Below are 18,086 nucleotides of genomic sequence, written 5' to 3'. Positions count from 1 at the left end.
CCTTACTTGCCCTTTCTACCCATTAGAGAGACCAAGTTAGGTTTTTATCTTTGGTAGGCTCGACGACGGCCTATCACCAACTTCTGCAGTTCTCCATCTAACTATCAATTTCATGTCCAAATCCTACCTCTGGCATATTACTTTGTACTGAAATTATTCAAACACGTAATCCAGTTTAACCTGGAGAGGTGTACTACTCACCGCACTATGCTTCTTATATAGTTCTTTTGCAAGATCTTTGTCATTAACCTACAAAAATAAATGATGATCAAATAAAAAAGTTCACATACATGATTATGAAGAAAAAATTCATTTGTGCAACAATAAAAACGACAGAGAGATCAAGAGCGAATGCAAGGAAAGATCATTAATATCCGAGAAGGAAAGAAACTGCGATGAATAGTATATACAGCACACAACAATGATAAACATACTTATATACCCCTTAGAGGGAATCCCAAAATAGTTTCATATCTGACCCCAAATTAAAGTCAAGGAAAACTAGGAACTAAGAAAAACTTAACTCAAAAATTTACATAAAAAGGCGCTTTGAGGTGCAGCTGATCTATATTACTTTAACCCTGTGAATCAAGACTTAAAGCTGGGATGCACAAATAACAGAGTTGATGCACTGAGTTTTGTAGATGCATTTACCCTAAGGTTGTTTCCCAACCTTACCACCAGGATTTAAATTCTCCTACAAATGGTTGAGGTGAACCACCAAGAAATCTACCAATGAATTTAATAGCACCACTCACCTGCCTATTCACCTCGAAGGTCAAAACCACCACCATCAAAGACCCTGATCATGGAAGGTTAATATCTGATCTGATAACAATTCTATTTAAACCAAACAAAATAATTACTAATTAGTTTCCCTTTCTTGATTCTTTATGCTTTCTCACATATGAAACAATGAACCAACCAATCAGCCTCATATCTTTTTCAGCATCAAAGACCCTGACTATAGAAGGATATTTTCTGATCTGATTACTATTCTAGAAATGAATCTTTCTTCCAAATTTGATTGATTCACAATTAGAATACTACTATAATGTGGCAGTTTCAATCTCAATTAGATAAAGTATGAAAACTCATCTACTGTAATTCTCTGTATAAAACCTAAGGCTAAATGGAGAACAATCCTTTGAGCTGCTGATCAGATAGATCAAATTAGCAAAAGATAAGATAACCATACTATAATATAAATACAACTGTACAGCAAATATGATATTGGCTTCGGCCCTAGAAAAGCTACTTTGAAAACTCACATTCCAGGCATCCAAAACACAGGTTAAGCATTTGGATTCTACATCACAATATAAATTATATAGGAAATGTAAATTTGAAAGTAGAACTTGTTATCCACAGTTATGCTTGTAAAAATGGACGACATCAAGTGAATTTTCCAATATCCAATGCTATGGCCCAGCATAACTTGCTAAACATTACAACAAATGACAAAAATAATATTTCAATATCAAGAATCTAGGATATACCTATATAAATAAATAAATAAATAAATAAATAAATAAAATAATCAATATTGCACTAACAAAGAAACATTACCGCAGAGTCAAGAAGCTCCAACAAAAACATTTTTCCAGACTCAAAGGCAGAACAGCACTTTTCAGTTTCTCTTCCAGACCCAGCCATCTTAGCTACCTCTGCCAGCTTGTAAAAGAGCACGGCAACAGAAACTCGAGCATACAGCTCTGTATTAATATAAGCCTGGGCACAAAGTCAATCGTCAATATTACATTTACAGATGCCATAAAATGAGATTATATGTTTTTTTTTTTTTTAAAAAAAACAATATTTAGGCCACACTGAATTTTTGCCTCCCTCAATCAAATTTTTAATTCATTTGCACTTTTCTCTAAAAACAAGCAATCCCCTATTATATACTCGTGATATGCATGTCAAAGCCTAAGAAGACAGTAATTTAAGAATAGAAGGAGTAATATATTTTTTTATTACTTTTTGTAAGTTCAGATAAGATCACATCAGGCCAGACTAGATCAAATCAGAGAGCACAGATACAGATAAGATTAAAAAAATTAAGTTCAAAAACAATTATGTACTACCTTCGTTTCTTACTTGATGCAAAAAAGGATTTTTTTTTTCTCACAAATAACACCCCTTTTTTGCAACTAATAAGAAACGAAGGTAGTATAAATTCAGATGAAATCACATCTGCAGAAAAAAGTTAGCTAAACATAGCCTGAGATACTTGGAATAAAAAAGGTTAACATACCTCTGCAATCTCACTATCTGGAATTTTTGCCAACAATGACACTTCAGTTCTTGCATCACCATTCTCTGTTAGTTCCCCTTCAAAATCTTCATCAAAAGCAACTAGACACAAACAAAAAAAAAAAAAAAATAAATAAATAAATCCCATTAGAAAGTTTCAAAGGTTTATTTATTTATTTTTTATATAACATCATGAGGATAAGGAACGATGCAATAAGGTGAATACAATAGCACCCAACTCACTAGATCCATATAGAGTCAAAAGCTTTAGCTCTTTCATGTAATACTTTACGACCACAGGATTTAAGAGCCATAACCCAGTCAAGTGAAGAGCTGCAAGGCGAATGGTACGAGGACTTTTTATGCCTTCTTCAAAAACCTTTTCGCAAAACTACAAGAAAGGGGTCAAATACATCATGAATACAAGTCCGCTGTTTCATTGCATACAACAGATGCAAAAATTTGAACTGTTACTGGCCAAGGTGAGAGAAAGTAAAACATACCCACTTCAAAGGGCCAGGTCCTATATCAGTCACATGCATTTCCTCTAATCTGAAAACAGATTCATGCAGAACAGCAGAGAGAAGCGCTGCAATTGGTGCAACCCTTCGCTTATTACAGCTAGTGTGCAGTACCCATGAGGACCTAACCAATTGCCATATCATCTGGAGACAAAACGACCAGGATAGTATGTCATTTACTCCTGGAAATTGTGATATCATATTTCACAACCCAATATACTGCAATCACATACACAAGACTGAAGACATGACACCTAAAGTCTTTGAAAGGTAAAACACCTATTTACATCCACATCAGTCTCTTTTCCACAAGTCCAACAAAAATATATACAAGGAACCTCGACTTAAAATTTGGCACAAAGAATATATAAATGACACCCATACCTGTGCATCAACCCCACTACAGCCAGAGACAAATGAACTACTCGAAGTTAATAGATCCAAAACCATTCTGACTGATCTCAGCATGGACAAAACAGAATCTTCTCCAGCAGTCTCTAGGCTGCGAATTCATTTGAGTTGAAGTTGATAAGCCAAAAATCACATCACATACAAAATGTTAAAAGAACAAAAGCTGGTATGGATTTGCATCTCTGCCTCACTAGTAATCTCTTTGTAAACAGCATGGAAAATAATTACTTACCTCTCAACAAGGTCAGCAAAGATAAAGCTGACAGCGTCATTTGAAAAGAAAGTATTATCATGTCCAAACTGGACTCCATTTTGAAAAGCATGATATGGAATTGATAATAGAGCTTCTAGGCACAGCCACTAAAACATATGGGAAAAAGAGAGGAAAAAAAAAGGATTAATTTTGCAAAATAGTATCTCTCAATCATCAAGAAATATATCATGAGCTGATGCAGACAACACAGATTGGTAACAAATACTGATAAGAAAACCATTACAAAAGCTGCATTAAAGTGAAAGAAGGCCCTTTGACTTGACATGAGCCTGGAATGCTAATGCATAAAGTGTCACCAACCATATTCTAGCCAAAACCTATGCTACACGGTAGAAATAAAAGAACAAGGGCATACAAGCCTTACCAATCTAGACACAAAAATATATAGACACAATCACCTTTACAAAAAAGAAGCCTCAAGATGACAGGTAGCGACTGTCTTTACTTGCTGAAATTGCCTGAAGTACAAAGTTTATGTACATGGCCCTACGTAGGGAAAAAAAATATCCTACTCTAAACTAATTCAGTTTAGCTACTCTAGGGAAAAAAACATAGTTGAACTTTCAAAAAAATTAATTAACACATGGTTAGGAATTTAATCCTTTTTATTCAACAATGGTTTGACTTCTTGACAGCAAATATTGCAATTTATCGCTACAACTAAAAGATTTTCAAACATTAGCTCGTGACAATACATTTACATACAGCAGTCACAGAACTACATAAACTGGAAAGGAAAGTACAGCGTACAAAAGGGGAATACCTTCCAGTTCATTAATATAGCCCTCCTCGTTCGGGCTAATTGCTGAATAGCAAGTAAACCATTTATGTGATTGAGAAATGTCAGAACCAGGGAATCAAGAAGTGGCCTATTCTTTGCCACTGGATCTAAGGTGCTATTCATGTCTTGAATATTATAGACAGTTGAAGAAGAAATCACTGGAGCAGAAGCTTTTAGGGCAAAACTCAGAGCTTCATATGCAGCCAAATTAATCTCCGCACTAGTCTGCTTGAAGACATTAAAGGTAGTGAGTAGAATCACAAGGAAAAAGTATATATGATGGAACATGCAACATTTATTAGGACGATTTCTGCTGAGAGCCCCCCCAATTATATACCTTATTGAATAGATCTATCTGAATGCTTCTATGATGTCAAAGGGGTATACTCAATTGTTTAAAGTAAAATAAGCTATCCCACAGAAGAAGTCAGGTGTATGCCCTGACATTATTTATTACTTAAACTAAACCAAAGTGGCATCTGCTCATGAAACATCCAGCTCCCCCCATGACACAAGAACAAGGCCCCCCTTAATTATTAAGGCTTTGTTAAGTTAGGGTTTCTACAATTTACGACCAATGTATAAAAAGGCTCAAGGCGCACCAAGGCGTTTTGGAGTATCTTGCGCCTAAGGCGCGCCTCAGAGCGCCTTGGTGCGCCTCATTGAAGTGAGGCACATATAATAAGAAATAAAAAAAATTCTGAAAAAAGCTCTTGTTGCGCCTCAAGCTGCGCCTTGGTGCGCCTTAGCTGCGCCTCATTGAAGTCGCCTCGCCTAGACCATAAAAAGCGCATGACCTCTAACGCCTTGCGCCTAGACGCGCCTTAGGCGTACTTTTTCAAACACTGTTTACGACCACGCAGCTATTGCCTTATCTACATCTCCGCTTCCTCCACCTCAATAACTCCCAGTTAGTTGTAGCATCTGGTTTTCAGAGAAACAGAGAGCATTGGCAGTAGCCCTATTTCCTCCACATTGTTTTCCTGCAAAGCTTCATACATGCCCTGATTGCGGAAGACATTCAAATGATCGTCAGCCTAGTTCTCTCTCCCTGTTGCATTCTTCCTTCTCTATCTCGCATATCCATTTCAGAGCTCCAAAATAATATCTCTGAGTCAATCAACATCTTACATTTGTTATCCTCTATGTTGCTTACAGCTTAATTTTTTCTATTTACTAATTTACAATTATGTTGATTATCAATCAGATTTATATCTAATAAGTCAATGGCTTGAGACTTTATGAGGAATTGATCCCTCAATGGCCTCAAGCAGGGTCACTAGCCCACTAGCAGTTTTAATACCCGTCAGGGAGGCTAACTACCCTTACAACCAGTGTTTAAAATGGGACAGATTGAGACCATGAGGGTGAAGGACAGAATGATACGTTGAGAGTGAAAACATGAAACAGGATGGTGGAACATGGAAGAAAGGAGAGACAGAAAGAGAGCGAATGCACAGGGGTACCCATCATATAGGACTCTGGTAATCCATCCCACTATATATATCCACCTAGGAAATTTGTGACTAAACTTTTCATGTGAAAGATTTCTAGGTGGAAATCAGTGACTCCGGGAATAGTAAGTTAAGGGGATGCTGTTTCAGTTTTTAGTCACAGAAAGGAAAACAGAACATGCATCATTGAGAAAGATTGTAAATGGATTTATTGATCAGCTTAAATGTTATAGAAACTTAGGAACGGCAGCTGGAGATACTTCCAACTTTTGGATGTCACAATTGAATACAAAGTATTGATTAAATCACGTTCAGAATTTTTATCATACCTCACAATCACCGAAAGCTGAGGAAACCACCAAGTGCAAGAATTTCCACACGAAAGAGAAAGCAAGATTTAGTCCAGCATCATCTTTGATATGTGCACACCATGATGAGACAGTTACAACAGTTCTCACTGACACAATCTGTCAACACATCAGGATAAAGAATCAGATGCTGAGCATTTACCAAAATCCAAGTCTTATAGCTTGAAATGAGTAAAGCAATGGAAACAACTACTAAACTAGAGTGAACACATAATCACCATATACTTAGAACAGAGAATAACATTACACTGCTGCATTTATGACCAAATTACAGACAAGATTTGCAATAACCAAACGGGCATCAAATTGAGATTACAACTCAAATATTCTACAAGCATAATATAAACAAACAGCCAACAAGATCCTACTCCTAGACAAGTGTGGAGTTTTTACATCATTTATAATCGAAGGTCCAATATGTAAACCCTGTGAGAGCACTACTTAACAAATCTTGATGGCTTGACCTCATACAATAACAAAACAAAAACAAAAAAGGTTATCAAATCAAAGAATCTGAAAATTTTCTCCTCAAAAAGAATATTTCTCAAACAATAGTTATGGCGCTTAGTATACTCAGTGCTTCTTCTTAAATCATCATCACTTTCTTTGACTTTAGTAAGTCAAATTGATACCTTCAAATCAGTAATGGGTCTGTGGAAAAAAAAAATGGCTCCAAAAGAAGGAGTATACAATAGCAACCCTACGTCCTTTCTTTAATCAAGAATTCAAGATACAAAGTCATAGTTTACTTTCCAAAAAAGCTCCCTATCTAGCTCTACCTTTCAGTAGACTAAAACTTAATTACATTTATCCTCTATAACAAAAAGACCAAGACTAATATCAATCAAAATAAAATCCGTCCATTTTTATTTTCAGCACTTCAATCAGTCAATCTTGATCCCCCCTCCCCCCCCCCCCTCCCAAGGTGCAAAAAGAACCCTCAATTATATTTATGTGACTTTGAAAGTTGATCCCCCCCCCAAGGTGCAAAAAGAACCCTCAATTATATTTATGTGACTTTGAAACTTCACAACAATCACATTTCCTTTCCTTTTTTAAAAAAAAAAAAGTATATTGCATTAATCAAAGCAGAAACTTTTGGTTGCATGAAGAGTAATCATAATGCTGTGTTAAAGGTAAACAGTAATACAGACAGGCACACATTATCAAAGATACTTGCCAGATAAGGGTCTAATTACCAAAATCCAGTCAATAAAAGGTTAACATTCTACTAAACATACTACATTGTAACTTTTGGTTGCATAAAGAGTAATCATAATGCTGTGTTAAAGGTAAACAGTAATACAGACAGGCACACATAATCAAAGATACTTGCCAGATAAGGGTCTAATTACCAAAATCCAGTCAATAAAAGGTTAACATTCTACTAAACATACTACGTTGTTCCCAGCATGGGCAGCAATAGCATACGAATTTATAAGCTAAAAGAAAACAGAAACAAAGGAAAAATACAGCTTGCAAGACAGCAGTTGTGATAGGAGAAGATAGTCGCCTCCGACTAGGGCCTCCTAGCTTTCCAGTTACGGAACCAGGTAATCTACCATCCACCACAACATGAGACCAGAATATTGAAGAAGACGATTCAGCAAATGAAATCAAGTCCTTCTGCAAACCAGACAGAGTCATCCAATATTAGTATTGACTTATAAAGTATAAACTCAAAAGCTATAAACTCATTTAGCCAGCAAATAATAAATTATCTATTACCAGTATGACAAGGAAAACATTGGAAAACTTATCAGCAATAAGAAAATTCTTATTAGCAGTGCCATTCAGCTCGGATTTAAGTTGTGCTTTGGTGTACTCATCAGAGCCTATCTGCATAAATTCTAGCTCATGAACCAGGCTCAAGAGCAATATGAGATACTTCACAGGTATCATCTCCCCCAAGCTGTGTTGTTGACTGGTGCTGACACCCTTTTCTTCAATAAACTGCCACGTTAAATTAAGAAATTCAGAAAATTGGAGGAAAAGTTGGATCAAATTAGAGCAGAATCACCAATATCAGCATACTCAAGCTGAAAAAAGATCGAAATAAAGAAAAGAAAATATTAATAAACTGTACCAAAAAATAAAATAAAAAAAAAATAATAATAATAATAATAATAATACCCTAAAAAGAGGTTCTAATTGGTATTCTTCCTCCACGTACAGAAACAAAACTCTAGCCCATCTTTCCGCTTCAGTGAACCATGCAACCAAGTCTTCATCATCATAATGAAACTCGACATCAGATTTTTTTTTATGAGAGGAAAATCTTTCCAAGAAGTCCCACAGACTTCGCACAATTTGCATTTTGTCACTAGAGCAATCTGTAGCATTATTCAGCTTGTGATTCCCTATAAACCATTTCTTTAATTTGATCCTTAAAGAACCTTCAAAAAGCAACAATCAAGAATAAAGTTGTAAGCCAGCGGGGAAAGTAGAGTGTGAATTAATACAACAAGACCGGCCATATATAGTCTAAAAAGGAATAACACGGAGTGTTATTATTAATTTAAAACATCCATATTTAAAAAGTGTAACCAAGAAACGGGGCCGTAAAATACAAAATCAAAAGAACAAATCATTGACCAAATCAAAAAGAAAAAGGAGGGAAACGGTTGAAGCTTCAGCTCATAAAAAATTAAAAAGCATATCAGAAGTAGTTTCATACCCCCAGTATCAGTAAATTCACGTGGTAAAGCTGCTATGAAGTGCAAAATTGTCTCAAGGGAAAGCTCGTCAGGACAAACAACTGAAACAGCAGCTTCTAGTACTCTCTCGCAAACTGGAATAAAAACTTCTAGGTCAAAGGCAATTACAGCAGGAAAGATTTAACAGCATCATGAAATAATATATTAATAGGTCAGCAACAAAAAATTGCATACTTCTGAGACGGTAATTAGGATTGAAGTGCTGTTTACTATTTTCAACAAGAAACCTCAGACTGTCAATTAAGTCAGCTTTATCGGCACAATGTTGAGTTCTTGAAGACTCCATGTCATTTAAATCAGGCAAGGCATTTATCCATTGTCTGGCAGCACCAGTACCCACTTGCCCCTCCGCTGAGAAATATTTTGACGATTTGCTTGCAGAAAAGATGCATTCTGATAGGCTCATTAAACCAGCTCGGCCAAGAGACTGCTGTCTTGCTACAGATGCTAACTCGCGTAAAAATAAAATCTGTTCCCTATTAGACACTTAAAGGAGTCATTTCTTCAAAAAAAAAAACCATTTAAAGAAGTCATATAACATCAATAAAGCACCAGAACTTATACCAATACATTATCTTGCTAAAGTATCAAGATTATCACTCTATGAGTTGATCATTATACCTTAAATTTGAGAAGCATCACATTCTGACAATCCATAAATGAAAAAAATATGTCCCCACCACCCCCATATGCTCATGTGCACTGGAACATGGATATGACATGTTTTTAAGACCAATCAAACCTTTTTACACTAAATTTAAATAGAAAGAACAAGTTACAGTGAGCAAAAACAGCACAATGCCACAAAGATTAAGGCAGCAAACATAAGGATCTCCATTCAAGTATTACAACAGATATAAGCAAGCTGATGAGGGTATTCCACCTTATCCCACTGGTTATTCATGATGCAAAACAAGGTGAGTAGCAGTCTCATCATTAGCAGATCACAAAATGCATATGTGAGATACATGTATAATGTTTAGAGGTACCCTCTGAGCATGAACTCTTTAGTATTGAGCTTTTCCAAAATGTAACCTAAAAAAATAGCAAGTCATAACTCATAAGAACCAATCCTGAATTAGAAGTTCCATGAAAGAATCACTGACAAACCACCCCAAAGCTAAAGAAAAAAGTGCTGATAGACCAAAGATAATAAATATAACTTGGAAAAAAGGATGGATATGAGCATTCCTCTACCCCACTTGGCAATTGGCATTCTTCCCAAAAGCAAAAAATACATTAAACAGCATGACCAAAGGAAAAAGGGTGGTGAGCAAACCTTGTAAACTTCCACGGGCTTATGTAAAATCCACAACTCTATTTCTGTAAAGATCGTATCTGCTTAACCACTTTATGCCATATAGATCCATGTTTTTGTGGAGATTGCAAAAGCTAGATTAATTATGGAAATGTTCTTGATACTGATTTACAGAAAAAAGAAATCTATCTTCAAAAGGTTACAGACACATTTCTCACACACTAGGTAATCTACTTTCCCTTTCACCAGCCAAAGGAGGTCTCATGACTTTTGACCTCTTAGCTATAGATATTGGAAACTTACAGGACCAAAGTACAAGTGAATACTGGAAAGATAATGATTGAACAAACATGACCAGTCTCCCTTCAAATTATAAATTACAAGGCCTCTTCCATCCCTCCAAACTCTTGGAAAATTTCTCAATACCTTGGTGTCCTGATATGACATCCTTAAATTATCCCCTAAACATTGTAGATGGACTGTAGCAAATCAACAGCCTGCTAAAGAAGATAATCCAAAACAATGGGATCTACTTTTACCCTAGAAACACAAGATTTAAACAAACTAATCTAACGTCTGAATAAAGTTAAATCTTAAGGGTTAGAGATTTATGAAGCATCTCCTATATTGTTACCAAAACATATCATCTTACGCCAGAATACTTATAAAGAAAGAACGGAAACAGAAGTGCACAGCTTATTTCTAACCAAAATAATAACATATACTGACACGTACCTCCCATGTAAAAATTTAAAGTATTGGTACAAGAACTTGGAGGCACCTTCAATTGTTTTGGAAGAGTGGAAACCTTTCAGACCTACACAAAGTATATAAAATTATAAACCATTTATAAAGAGGATTAGCATTTCTAAACAATTCTTGCAAGAGTTGAACCAACAATTCTGACATGTATTCTGTATAAAAGCAACAAGAAATAAAAGCTTGACAATGTTAATTTTCTAAAATATTCAGGATAGGTTGGCTGCACCACCACTATCAGGCAAATATAAAAAAATAAGGCATCACATAATGACAATGATTTCAAAATTGCTGAAAGTCTTTTACTCTGCAACCTAATATTTCAATTTTGAACCTATAACTATATACAGAGTATATTTTATGAGAAGACAGCTAATGACAGTTATGGATGCATATGATTTTAGCATGCCCAGACCTTTACAGTCTCCTAGTATCAGCAAAAAGAGAAATTATTTGAGGTAAAACCTGAAATCCCTAGTTTTAGGGACATGGATCAACCAACAAGAGAATATACTTCCTAATTACCGCTCGAAGGCTGACTACCAATATTTGAAAGAGGTAAGAGAAATCAATATAAAAGCAGTAAACTTTAAAGGTGGTAAAAAGGTGAACTAGAAATAAAAAATTGACTCTCAAATGTGCCCTACATCATAAAAGATCTTTTTCAGTCACCAAAGTAGAATAAAGGAACACAAATGCTTCAAATATTTTGCAGATTTAATAGTACAGGTATGACTGGATAAGGCAGGGTAATTGAAATATACAGACCAAAATCTTTGTGGTGAACTGGATCATTCAGCCCTTGCATAAAGGCACCAAGCACAAATTTCTCTGGAAACAAAGCTCTGCAGTTGTCCTGATTCTTCCATTCAATATCCAAAAAAGACTTCATAATCATGCACCTAACTGAAGCACAAAAAAAAAAAAGGCAGTCAATTATACAGGGAGGATGAATTATGTGAAAAGGGCAAGAATCTCAGGCATAGGATACACTTTAAAGTGAAATAAATTTAACTGCCGATTGATGTTAAGGAATACATCTATACCATGCGGATTATCATGAAAAAGTCCCCGTTCCCATAAAATAGCTAGCCAGTCAAAGTTGCCACCAAGCATATTAATTTGCTGATTAGATGCTTCAGGATCCATAACACTTTTATGGTAAACACGTGATTGGAGTAGCATCATAATCTGTAAAAGAGAAATGATTCGGTAACAGTCTATCCATCTTCACATGTTATAAAACTGAATATCATATGAATACCAAGGGGTATCCCTCAAGCAGAAAAAGAAGGGAGAAACTAAACCACTTCACCCTAAAACTCAATAATCAGCCAAGTACAAAAGACGAGATATAGACAAAGTCAGCATGCCCTCAAGTAATATAATTCTGCAGGTATCATTAATGATTAAGATAAGCAATGCTAAATGAAGGGAAATTATTGCAAAAGGGATTTCAAATTATATTTAGGGTATTAAAATTTTGGAGCTGCATGCGAAGTACAAACACCAATAAAAAAAAATCAACTATTGTTATAATCTGTTACTAATGACAATGTTGAACAATTTATCTGCTTTCACATGAGTGGCTCATAGTTTCAAATATTGGCTGATACAATACATAAATTACTACATTTTTTTAAACCAATACTTCCATACAGTAAAGGACCCGTACATGTTGGCTGATACAGAAAAACTAGAGTCAAAACAACACCGATTGAAAGCTGATACAACTTAAGCGACCAATATTATTAAAAAATAATAATAGATAAATAAAAATTACTGCATTAATTTAAGTCGAAACTCATCAGAATTTTTCTATCTTAGAAACAATATTAGCTGAAGTGGTGCACATGATAATAAAACACATAAGCAAGGCAGAAAAGGTGCTTCGTATCAGTATTAATCTACCCTCTTTTGGCAAAAGCTTAGATTTTTAAGATGCAAAACCTTCTTCTGAAATCTATCAACGGTAAAACCCAAACAATTATACACTAAAAAGGACCAACAAGAGGAAGACTCAAATCAGTTGAAGAAAGAAACTTCACCAAACAACCAAAGAAATTAGTTTAAGATTTATAATTTGATGCCTCGACAACTTGAATCAGACCATGGTTCTGAAAATAGACCCTCAAAATGCTGTTCCTTAAACCAGTGGAAGACATCCCAAATAAACCCAAGTTTTTCTCACTGATTGGAAAAAAAAAAAAAAAAAAAAAAAAAAAAAAAAAAAAAAAAAACCCACACATGCACATGTCGTATAGTAAGTGAAGGGGAAAAGTTGCTTTCCTAAATACATGGCTGATTAGAGCACAAAATGAGCTGAAAGGTCCATCTTCTTTCTTCACGCACATTTGAAATTCCAACAATAAACCTACCAGACATATATGAACTCCAAAGCTTAGAAAGAGGGGAAATGTTTCATAGTATTCAAGGCAAGAGCTGCTAAAGAATTTGAAATCTACAGTTTTGGTTAATCCTGCCTAGGATATTGACAGTATTAGTCAACATGGATATGTGCTAACACAATACAACATTCTCTATCCAACAATTTGGGGCAGGGAGAGGAGGGAAGAAGAGAGGGGGGGGGGGGGGGGTACTTTGTATATGAACCTGATGATTCCATGCAGCCTCAACCAAGTGAGTGCCATATTCATCAAGCATCTCATAAAGAAGTATGAATGCCTCCCACTTCTGCTTTTCGCTCAAATATTCATCAGCTGAGAGGCATATTTGCCCAATGCCTAGTGATTTGGCTTCCTCTTCAGCCCAGACATCCCTTTTTGTCATGCCATGAGGAACTGGAGCTCTATGGCGTGACTTTTTCTCTGTAACAACTGGATTGAGCTGCTCTCCATCATTTATAAGCATTACTCTCTTCAGTATGTATAAAGATTGCTTCCTTATCAAGCCTTCCTTTTCAACCTGGACACCCCCACATCAAAAATATAAAATATCAATCAATAAAGAAACAAGATTATGCAGTATGAAATAGATCAATTTTTTAATTAAGATGAATATAATAAGCCCACTACTTTAGTAGCCATTTATATATTTTAGTATATATTAATGAATCGATTAAGAAAAGAGGACACAGTACCAAGCCTCTTTTAATTTCATCCCAAAATTCCTTTTCAGCTCTTATGTCAAATTCTTCAGCTCTATGATCATCCATTTCCACTTGAGACTGATCAACAGAAGAAAAATAGGACAAATACATAGAGATTATACCATATGCATCTCTCCTTTCTGCAAGTCCCAAAGCAAAAAGAACTCGGGAACACTTCCATAGATTCATGAAGAAATGTTGCCTAGAACACCAACAAAGACACTTATTACAAACTAAAATAATTATTTGAATTCAAAACATAAAAAGTATTTGTTCTATAATACTGCACCTGGATATACAGCAGTTTCCACCTTGAATGCAAACTTCATATGAGCACTTCGAAGAAAATGCTTTAAAAATGGATGGGAGCAGAAGACTAGTGGTGCAAGACCTATGATCAAGACTCTGTGAAAGCATTTGGATAGTCAAATTGCATAGATCCCATAAAAGATTACCACAAAATGTTTCTGATGGGATGGAAGAGCCTTTCATATCTTGGTTTTTCTCTGCTGCAGCATCCAGTAGGCAGCTCAAAATGTAGCATGACAGAGTCAATGGAAGAACTGGAGCATTATCACTTTTGTTAACCAATTTCTGCAAGTCTCCTGAGCTCTGAAAGATGGAACACCTACTCCATATAATGACAGATTTATCTTCGTTTTGACACATGTCCATGGAAAACCCAACTGATCGCAGGAGAATTGGAACCAGTGAGGCCTCAATTAGTTCCCAGTTATTGGTTTCACTTACAACTTCAAGCACAGAGCCTACAATCTAAAACAAAATAGAAAATGCCACACATTAATTAAATTACCAGCAATGACACTCCGTAAATAAACAAGGGAATTCACAATATTCTTTACACAAACTTACCTCATGTAACATTTCTTTCTCATACAGCTGAAACATCTTCATCATTGGGATGAAACCATCCCACATAAAACATTCCAGAGCAACAGAATTCACTCCTGCCAAAACCAATGATTTAGTCATAGTTGTTATCATCCATTCATACCTTATCCGTGAAAAAAACAAAGACCAATTCCAACATAACTTGTTTGTTATTAAGTAAATTTGTGAAACAATTTTGATATAAATATATAGAATTAAATTAAGTCGAATTAAATTCTTGGTTCATGTAACCGACGGCACCTTTGGGATTAAGGCTTTGATTATTGTTGCTGTTGAATTAATTGTTGTATGTAAGGATTGTACTAAAAACAAAAGCTTTAATCCATGAGCCATGATTGTATCTCTAGCGGTCATCAACAAAGATCCTCTTCCTCCTTTCCCTTCAATCAAGTGCTACATGCTCTTGTAAATCCAATTTCCTCAAATCATTCTCAACTCCTTCCACCTAAGTCATCTTTGGCCTCCCTTGACACCTTCTAAAATCTTCTAGATGAAATTGGCTCTCCTAAGAATATGGTAAAAAATGATTTAATAATCTATTATATGGCATTTTGTAGAAGAGATGCCATTTACTTTAAAGTATTTGAACTTTCTTGCAAAGATATTTCTTGGATCATGACTATATTCACTTCTAAATGTTCTCTATTTTTTTTTGAAATATCATTACATGGATTTTTCTTGGCGAGGAGAGGGTTGGGGGAGGTATGAGACAAGAGAACCTTCCAGCTTCTCTTCCCTTTGTTATATGTGGTCTATTCGTCAGAACATAAAATTGGCAATAAACCTGAGTTCTGTTTTCATTGACCCTTTAAACATAAAACTAGACTGTTGTAGTTAAAGATGAGAATACTCATCGATCACCTTTCAGAATGCATACCTCCCCTTTCCCCGGCAATATCACGACAAAGCTACCACCTCTTCCGAATTCTCACAAACTTATGACCTTATGTTAAAGATTTAGCAAACAATATATAAACACTGCAGTTCAAAATGACCAACATATAAATCATGACCCTAATCCTTAATGCTTAGCAGATGATACACAACATAGACCAGAGTCACCAGACACATACAGTACAGAAAACCCTAAGTAAACTACATCCTACACTTTAATTCGTATACCGCCTACAAAGATCTTCTTCATACTGTGGAAAAAGTTCCACAACAAGATACACCCCTTATAATTACTACAGTTAAATTATAGCCCCATTGGTAGCTAAAGGGGACATTATTCTAGTAAACTCGAGCATGCGTTAAAATACATCTATAATTCTCAATAGCATCGCAAAAGTAACCATACTTAAGCATCCCAAAATTAGAGCCAGACAATTGAAATGTGACCATACTTAAACGAAACTCAAATTCTGACCATACACAAGCGAAAGCACAACCGAAGCGAAACTCAAAAAGAATTGGGTATTTCCAGTAGTCTAAATTCAATACTTACCCATTTTCTTCATAAGATGAGAGAGCCCCCGCAAGTAGGATACAATAAATGCACATTCCTCAGAATCTAACTTCTTATTATCCTCAATAATCACCTAATCACAACAAATACACACAAAAATGGGCAAAACCAGTGAATTACATCAAAACAAAAATTGAAAATTACAACACCAAAAACTGAAAATTGTAAAATGAACAAGAAAATCAAACCTTGATGAGATTGGAGAAATCTGGAAGAAGCGAATCAAAGAGGGATGAATGCGATACACCAGTAGAAGTTGAAATACAGTCTAACATTGCTGGAACTGCCGCCGGAGGAACAGTGCGGAAACTCTGCGACAATGAAGAAGTGAGCAAATCCGCCATTTTCGAGGAGAGTGCAAGTTCAATGGCCGAATTCAGAGTTGAATCGCTGAAATTAGCGCGAACAATCGCACAGTGTAACAGTTAATTTGGTGAAAGTGGTATCTAGGGTTCTACAAAAACCCCTGCTAAACCCCAAATCCAAGGCGCGCCTATGCCTTTTATCTTAACTTTCCCCCTCTTTTCTTTAATCTCTCAAGCTTTTTTTTTTTTTTTAATTAATTTTCACTAGGGAATAAACTAAATTCCACAAATCAATCAATTTTAAAAACTATTCATGCAATATCGCTCGGTTCTAAGGTTGATATTTGTCCGTATAAAATCGCTAACATTGTTATTGGGACTAGAGGAATAGAGGGGACCTTCCACCGAGCTATTTGGGGGTCGACCTTGCTAGATTAGTATAACTTAGTTAATGAGCTTAAATAACCTAATTTTACTTGTAAAATATTGGGACATGGTTGTAAAATATTCGAATCACAACGTCTTTAATATTTTCGGCCAACATCCGTCATTGTTACCTAATGTATTATTAGAGTTTTGGAAAATTTGTCTAAGACAACCTTTTAAAAGACACTTTTTGTTTGGGAAAACCTTTTAAAAAAATTTTGGCAAAGTCAGACCCGTTTATTTTATTTTATTTTTTGGTTAAGGACGATCAACCCCTACTTTCAGGCCATTGACCACCGGAATCCGGCGTTGACTTGCACGTGACTTGCACATGGTCCTTCTAGCAACTGGAAACACATACCCACATCTCTTGTCTTCAAATCGATCCATATTTGTAATACCCTAAAATTTTCTAATTTAGGTTTCGGAGACGAAGCTTGTTTTAAGGAGGGTAGATTGTAATACCCGTGAATTTTGTTTCTTATAAAGTTTAAAAATCAGATAATATTTCATATCTTTTATTTTATATCATATCATTTGATAGAGGTTTAAAACCCTATTTTAATTGAAATAGGATTCTATATTTTTAAGGGTATATAACCTATTATAACCCTATTAAATTTTTGATGCAAAAAATATTCTGTAGCCGTTTTAATTTTATGCCTATCTTTTTCTTCTTTCTCTTTACTCCACTTTGTTCGTGGCTTTATTGTTGCAACCTACTATTAATCTTAGTATTAGAATAAGCATTTATCTTCATGATCATTAATTGGTCAAAACCACTTTATTTTTATTCCAAAGTTTTGAGTGATGTGTGTAATTGTGATCAGTAGCAATTGCGGAGTACTCATGTGCATGTAATTGCGGCATTCCCCCCTTCTATTAGATCTATTTATTTACGAAAGGTAATCACACAGAACTTATTTTAGAGTCATTTGTATTATATTTCTTATTATTATATATGAATTGTATGATTTATTATTTGTAATCTTGTACATGTATATAATTGATTATTATATGGTATTATATGATTTTATTGGTATTGAATATTGTATTATTTTTGTTGT

The 18,086-nt window shown here is 35.2% G+C and overlaps 1 protein-coding gene across 3 annotated transcripts in view; it reads right to left on the bottom strand.

Moving 5' to 3' along the window:
* Positions 1 to 16,862, bottom strand: part of LOC110730295 — a 29,906-nt gene extending 13,044 nt beyond the window's left edge. Inside the window, exons 1-23 of one of the 3 annotated variants that reach the window (XM_021910085.1) lie at positions 16,477 to 16,862; positions 16,268 to 16,361; positions 14,782 to 14,876; positions 14,198 to 14,682; positions 13,900 to 14,110; positions 13,413 to 13,724; positions 11,846 to 11,990; positions 11,568 to 11,705; positions 10,776 to 10,857; positions 8,957 to 9,258; positions 8,743 to 8,856; positions 8,199 to 8,461; positions 7,794 to 8,018; positions 7,539 to 7,691; positions 6,027 to 6,164; positions 4,226 to 4,468; positions 3,421 to 3,548; positions 3,162 to 3,279; positions 2,760 to 2,921; positions 2,500 to 2,647; positions 2,258 to 2,358; positions 1,570 to 1,731; positions 202 to 249 (exon numbers count right to left, since the gene is read on the bottom strand). In XM_021910085.1, the coding sequence (XP_021765777.1) occupies positions 202 to 249; positions 1,570 to 1,731; positions 2,258 to 2,358; positions 2,500 to 2,647; positions 2,760 to 2,921; positions 3,162 to 3,279; positions 3,421 to 3,548; positions 4,226 to 4,468; positions 6,027 to 6,164; positions 7,539 to 7,691; positions 7,794 to 8,018; positions 8,199 to 8,461; positions 8,743 to 8,856; positions 8,957 to 9,258; positions 10,776 to 10,857; positions 11,568 to 11,705; positions 11,846 to 11,990; positions 13,413 to 13,724; positions 13,900 to 14,110; positions 14,198 to 14,682; positions 14,782 to 14,876; positions 16,268 to 16,361; positions 16,477 to 16,632 (4,023 nt within the window). In that variant the 5' untranslated portion in view covers positions 16,633 to 16,862. Of the gene's footprint in view, positions 1 to 201; positions 250 to 1,569; positions 1,732 to 2,257; positions 2,359 to 2,499; positions 2,648 to 2,759; positions 2,922 to 3,161; positions 3,280 to 3,420; positions 3,549 to 4,225; positions 4,469 to 6,026; positions 6,165 to 7,538; positions 7,692 to 7,793; positions 8,019 to 8,198; positions 8,462 to 8,742; positions 8,857 to 8,956; positions 9,259 to 10,775; positions 10,858 to 11,567; positions 11,706 to 11,845; positions 11,991 to 13,412; positions 13,725 to 13,899; positions 14,111 to 14,197; positions 14,683 to 14,781; positions 14,877 to 16,267; positions 16,362 to 16,476 lie in introns of those variants that run through there. The other 2 variants (XM_021910086.1, XM_021910087.1) reach the window with 2 other exon arrangements.
* Positions 16,863 to 18,086: the final 1,224 nt, after the last annotated feature.

Source organism: Chenopodium quinoa, unplaced genomic scaffold, assembly GCF_001683475.1.
Source record: "Chenopodium quinoa cultivar QQ74 unplaced genomic scaffold, ASM168347v1, whole genome shotgun sequence".
Lineage (NCBI taxonomy): Eukaryota > Viridiplantae > Streptophyta > Magnoliopsida > Caryophyllales > Amaranthaceae > Chenopodium > Chenopodium quinoa.
Note: the sequence above shows the minus strand (reverse complement) of the source record. Positions and strands in the feature narration are given on the sequence as shown.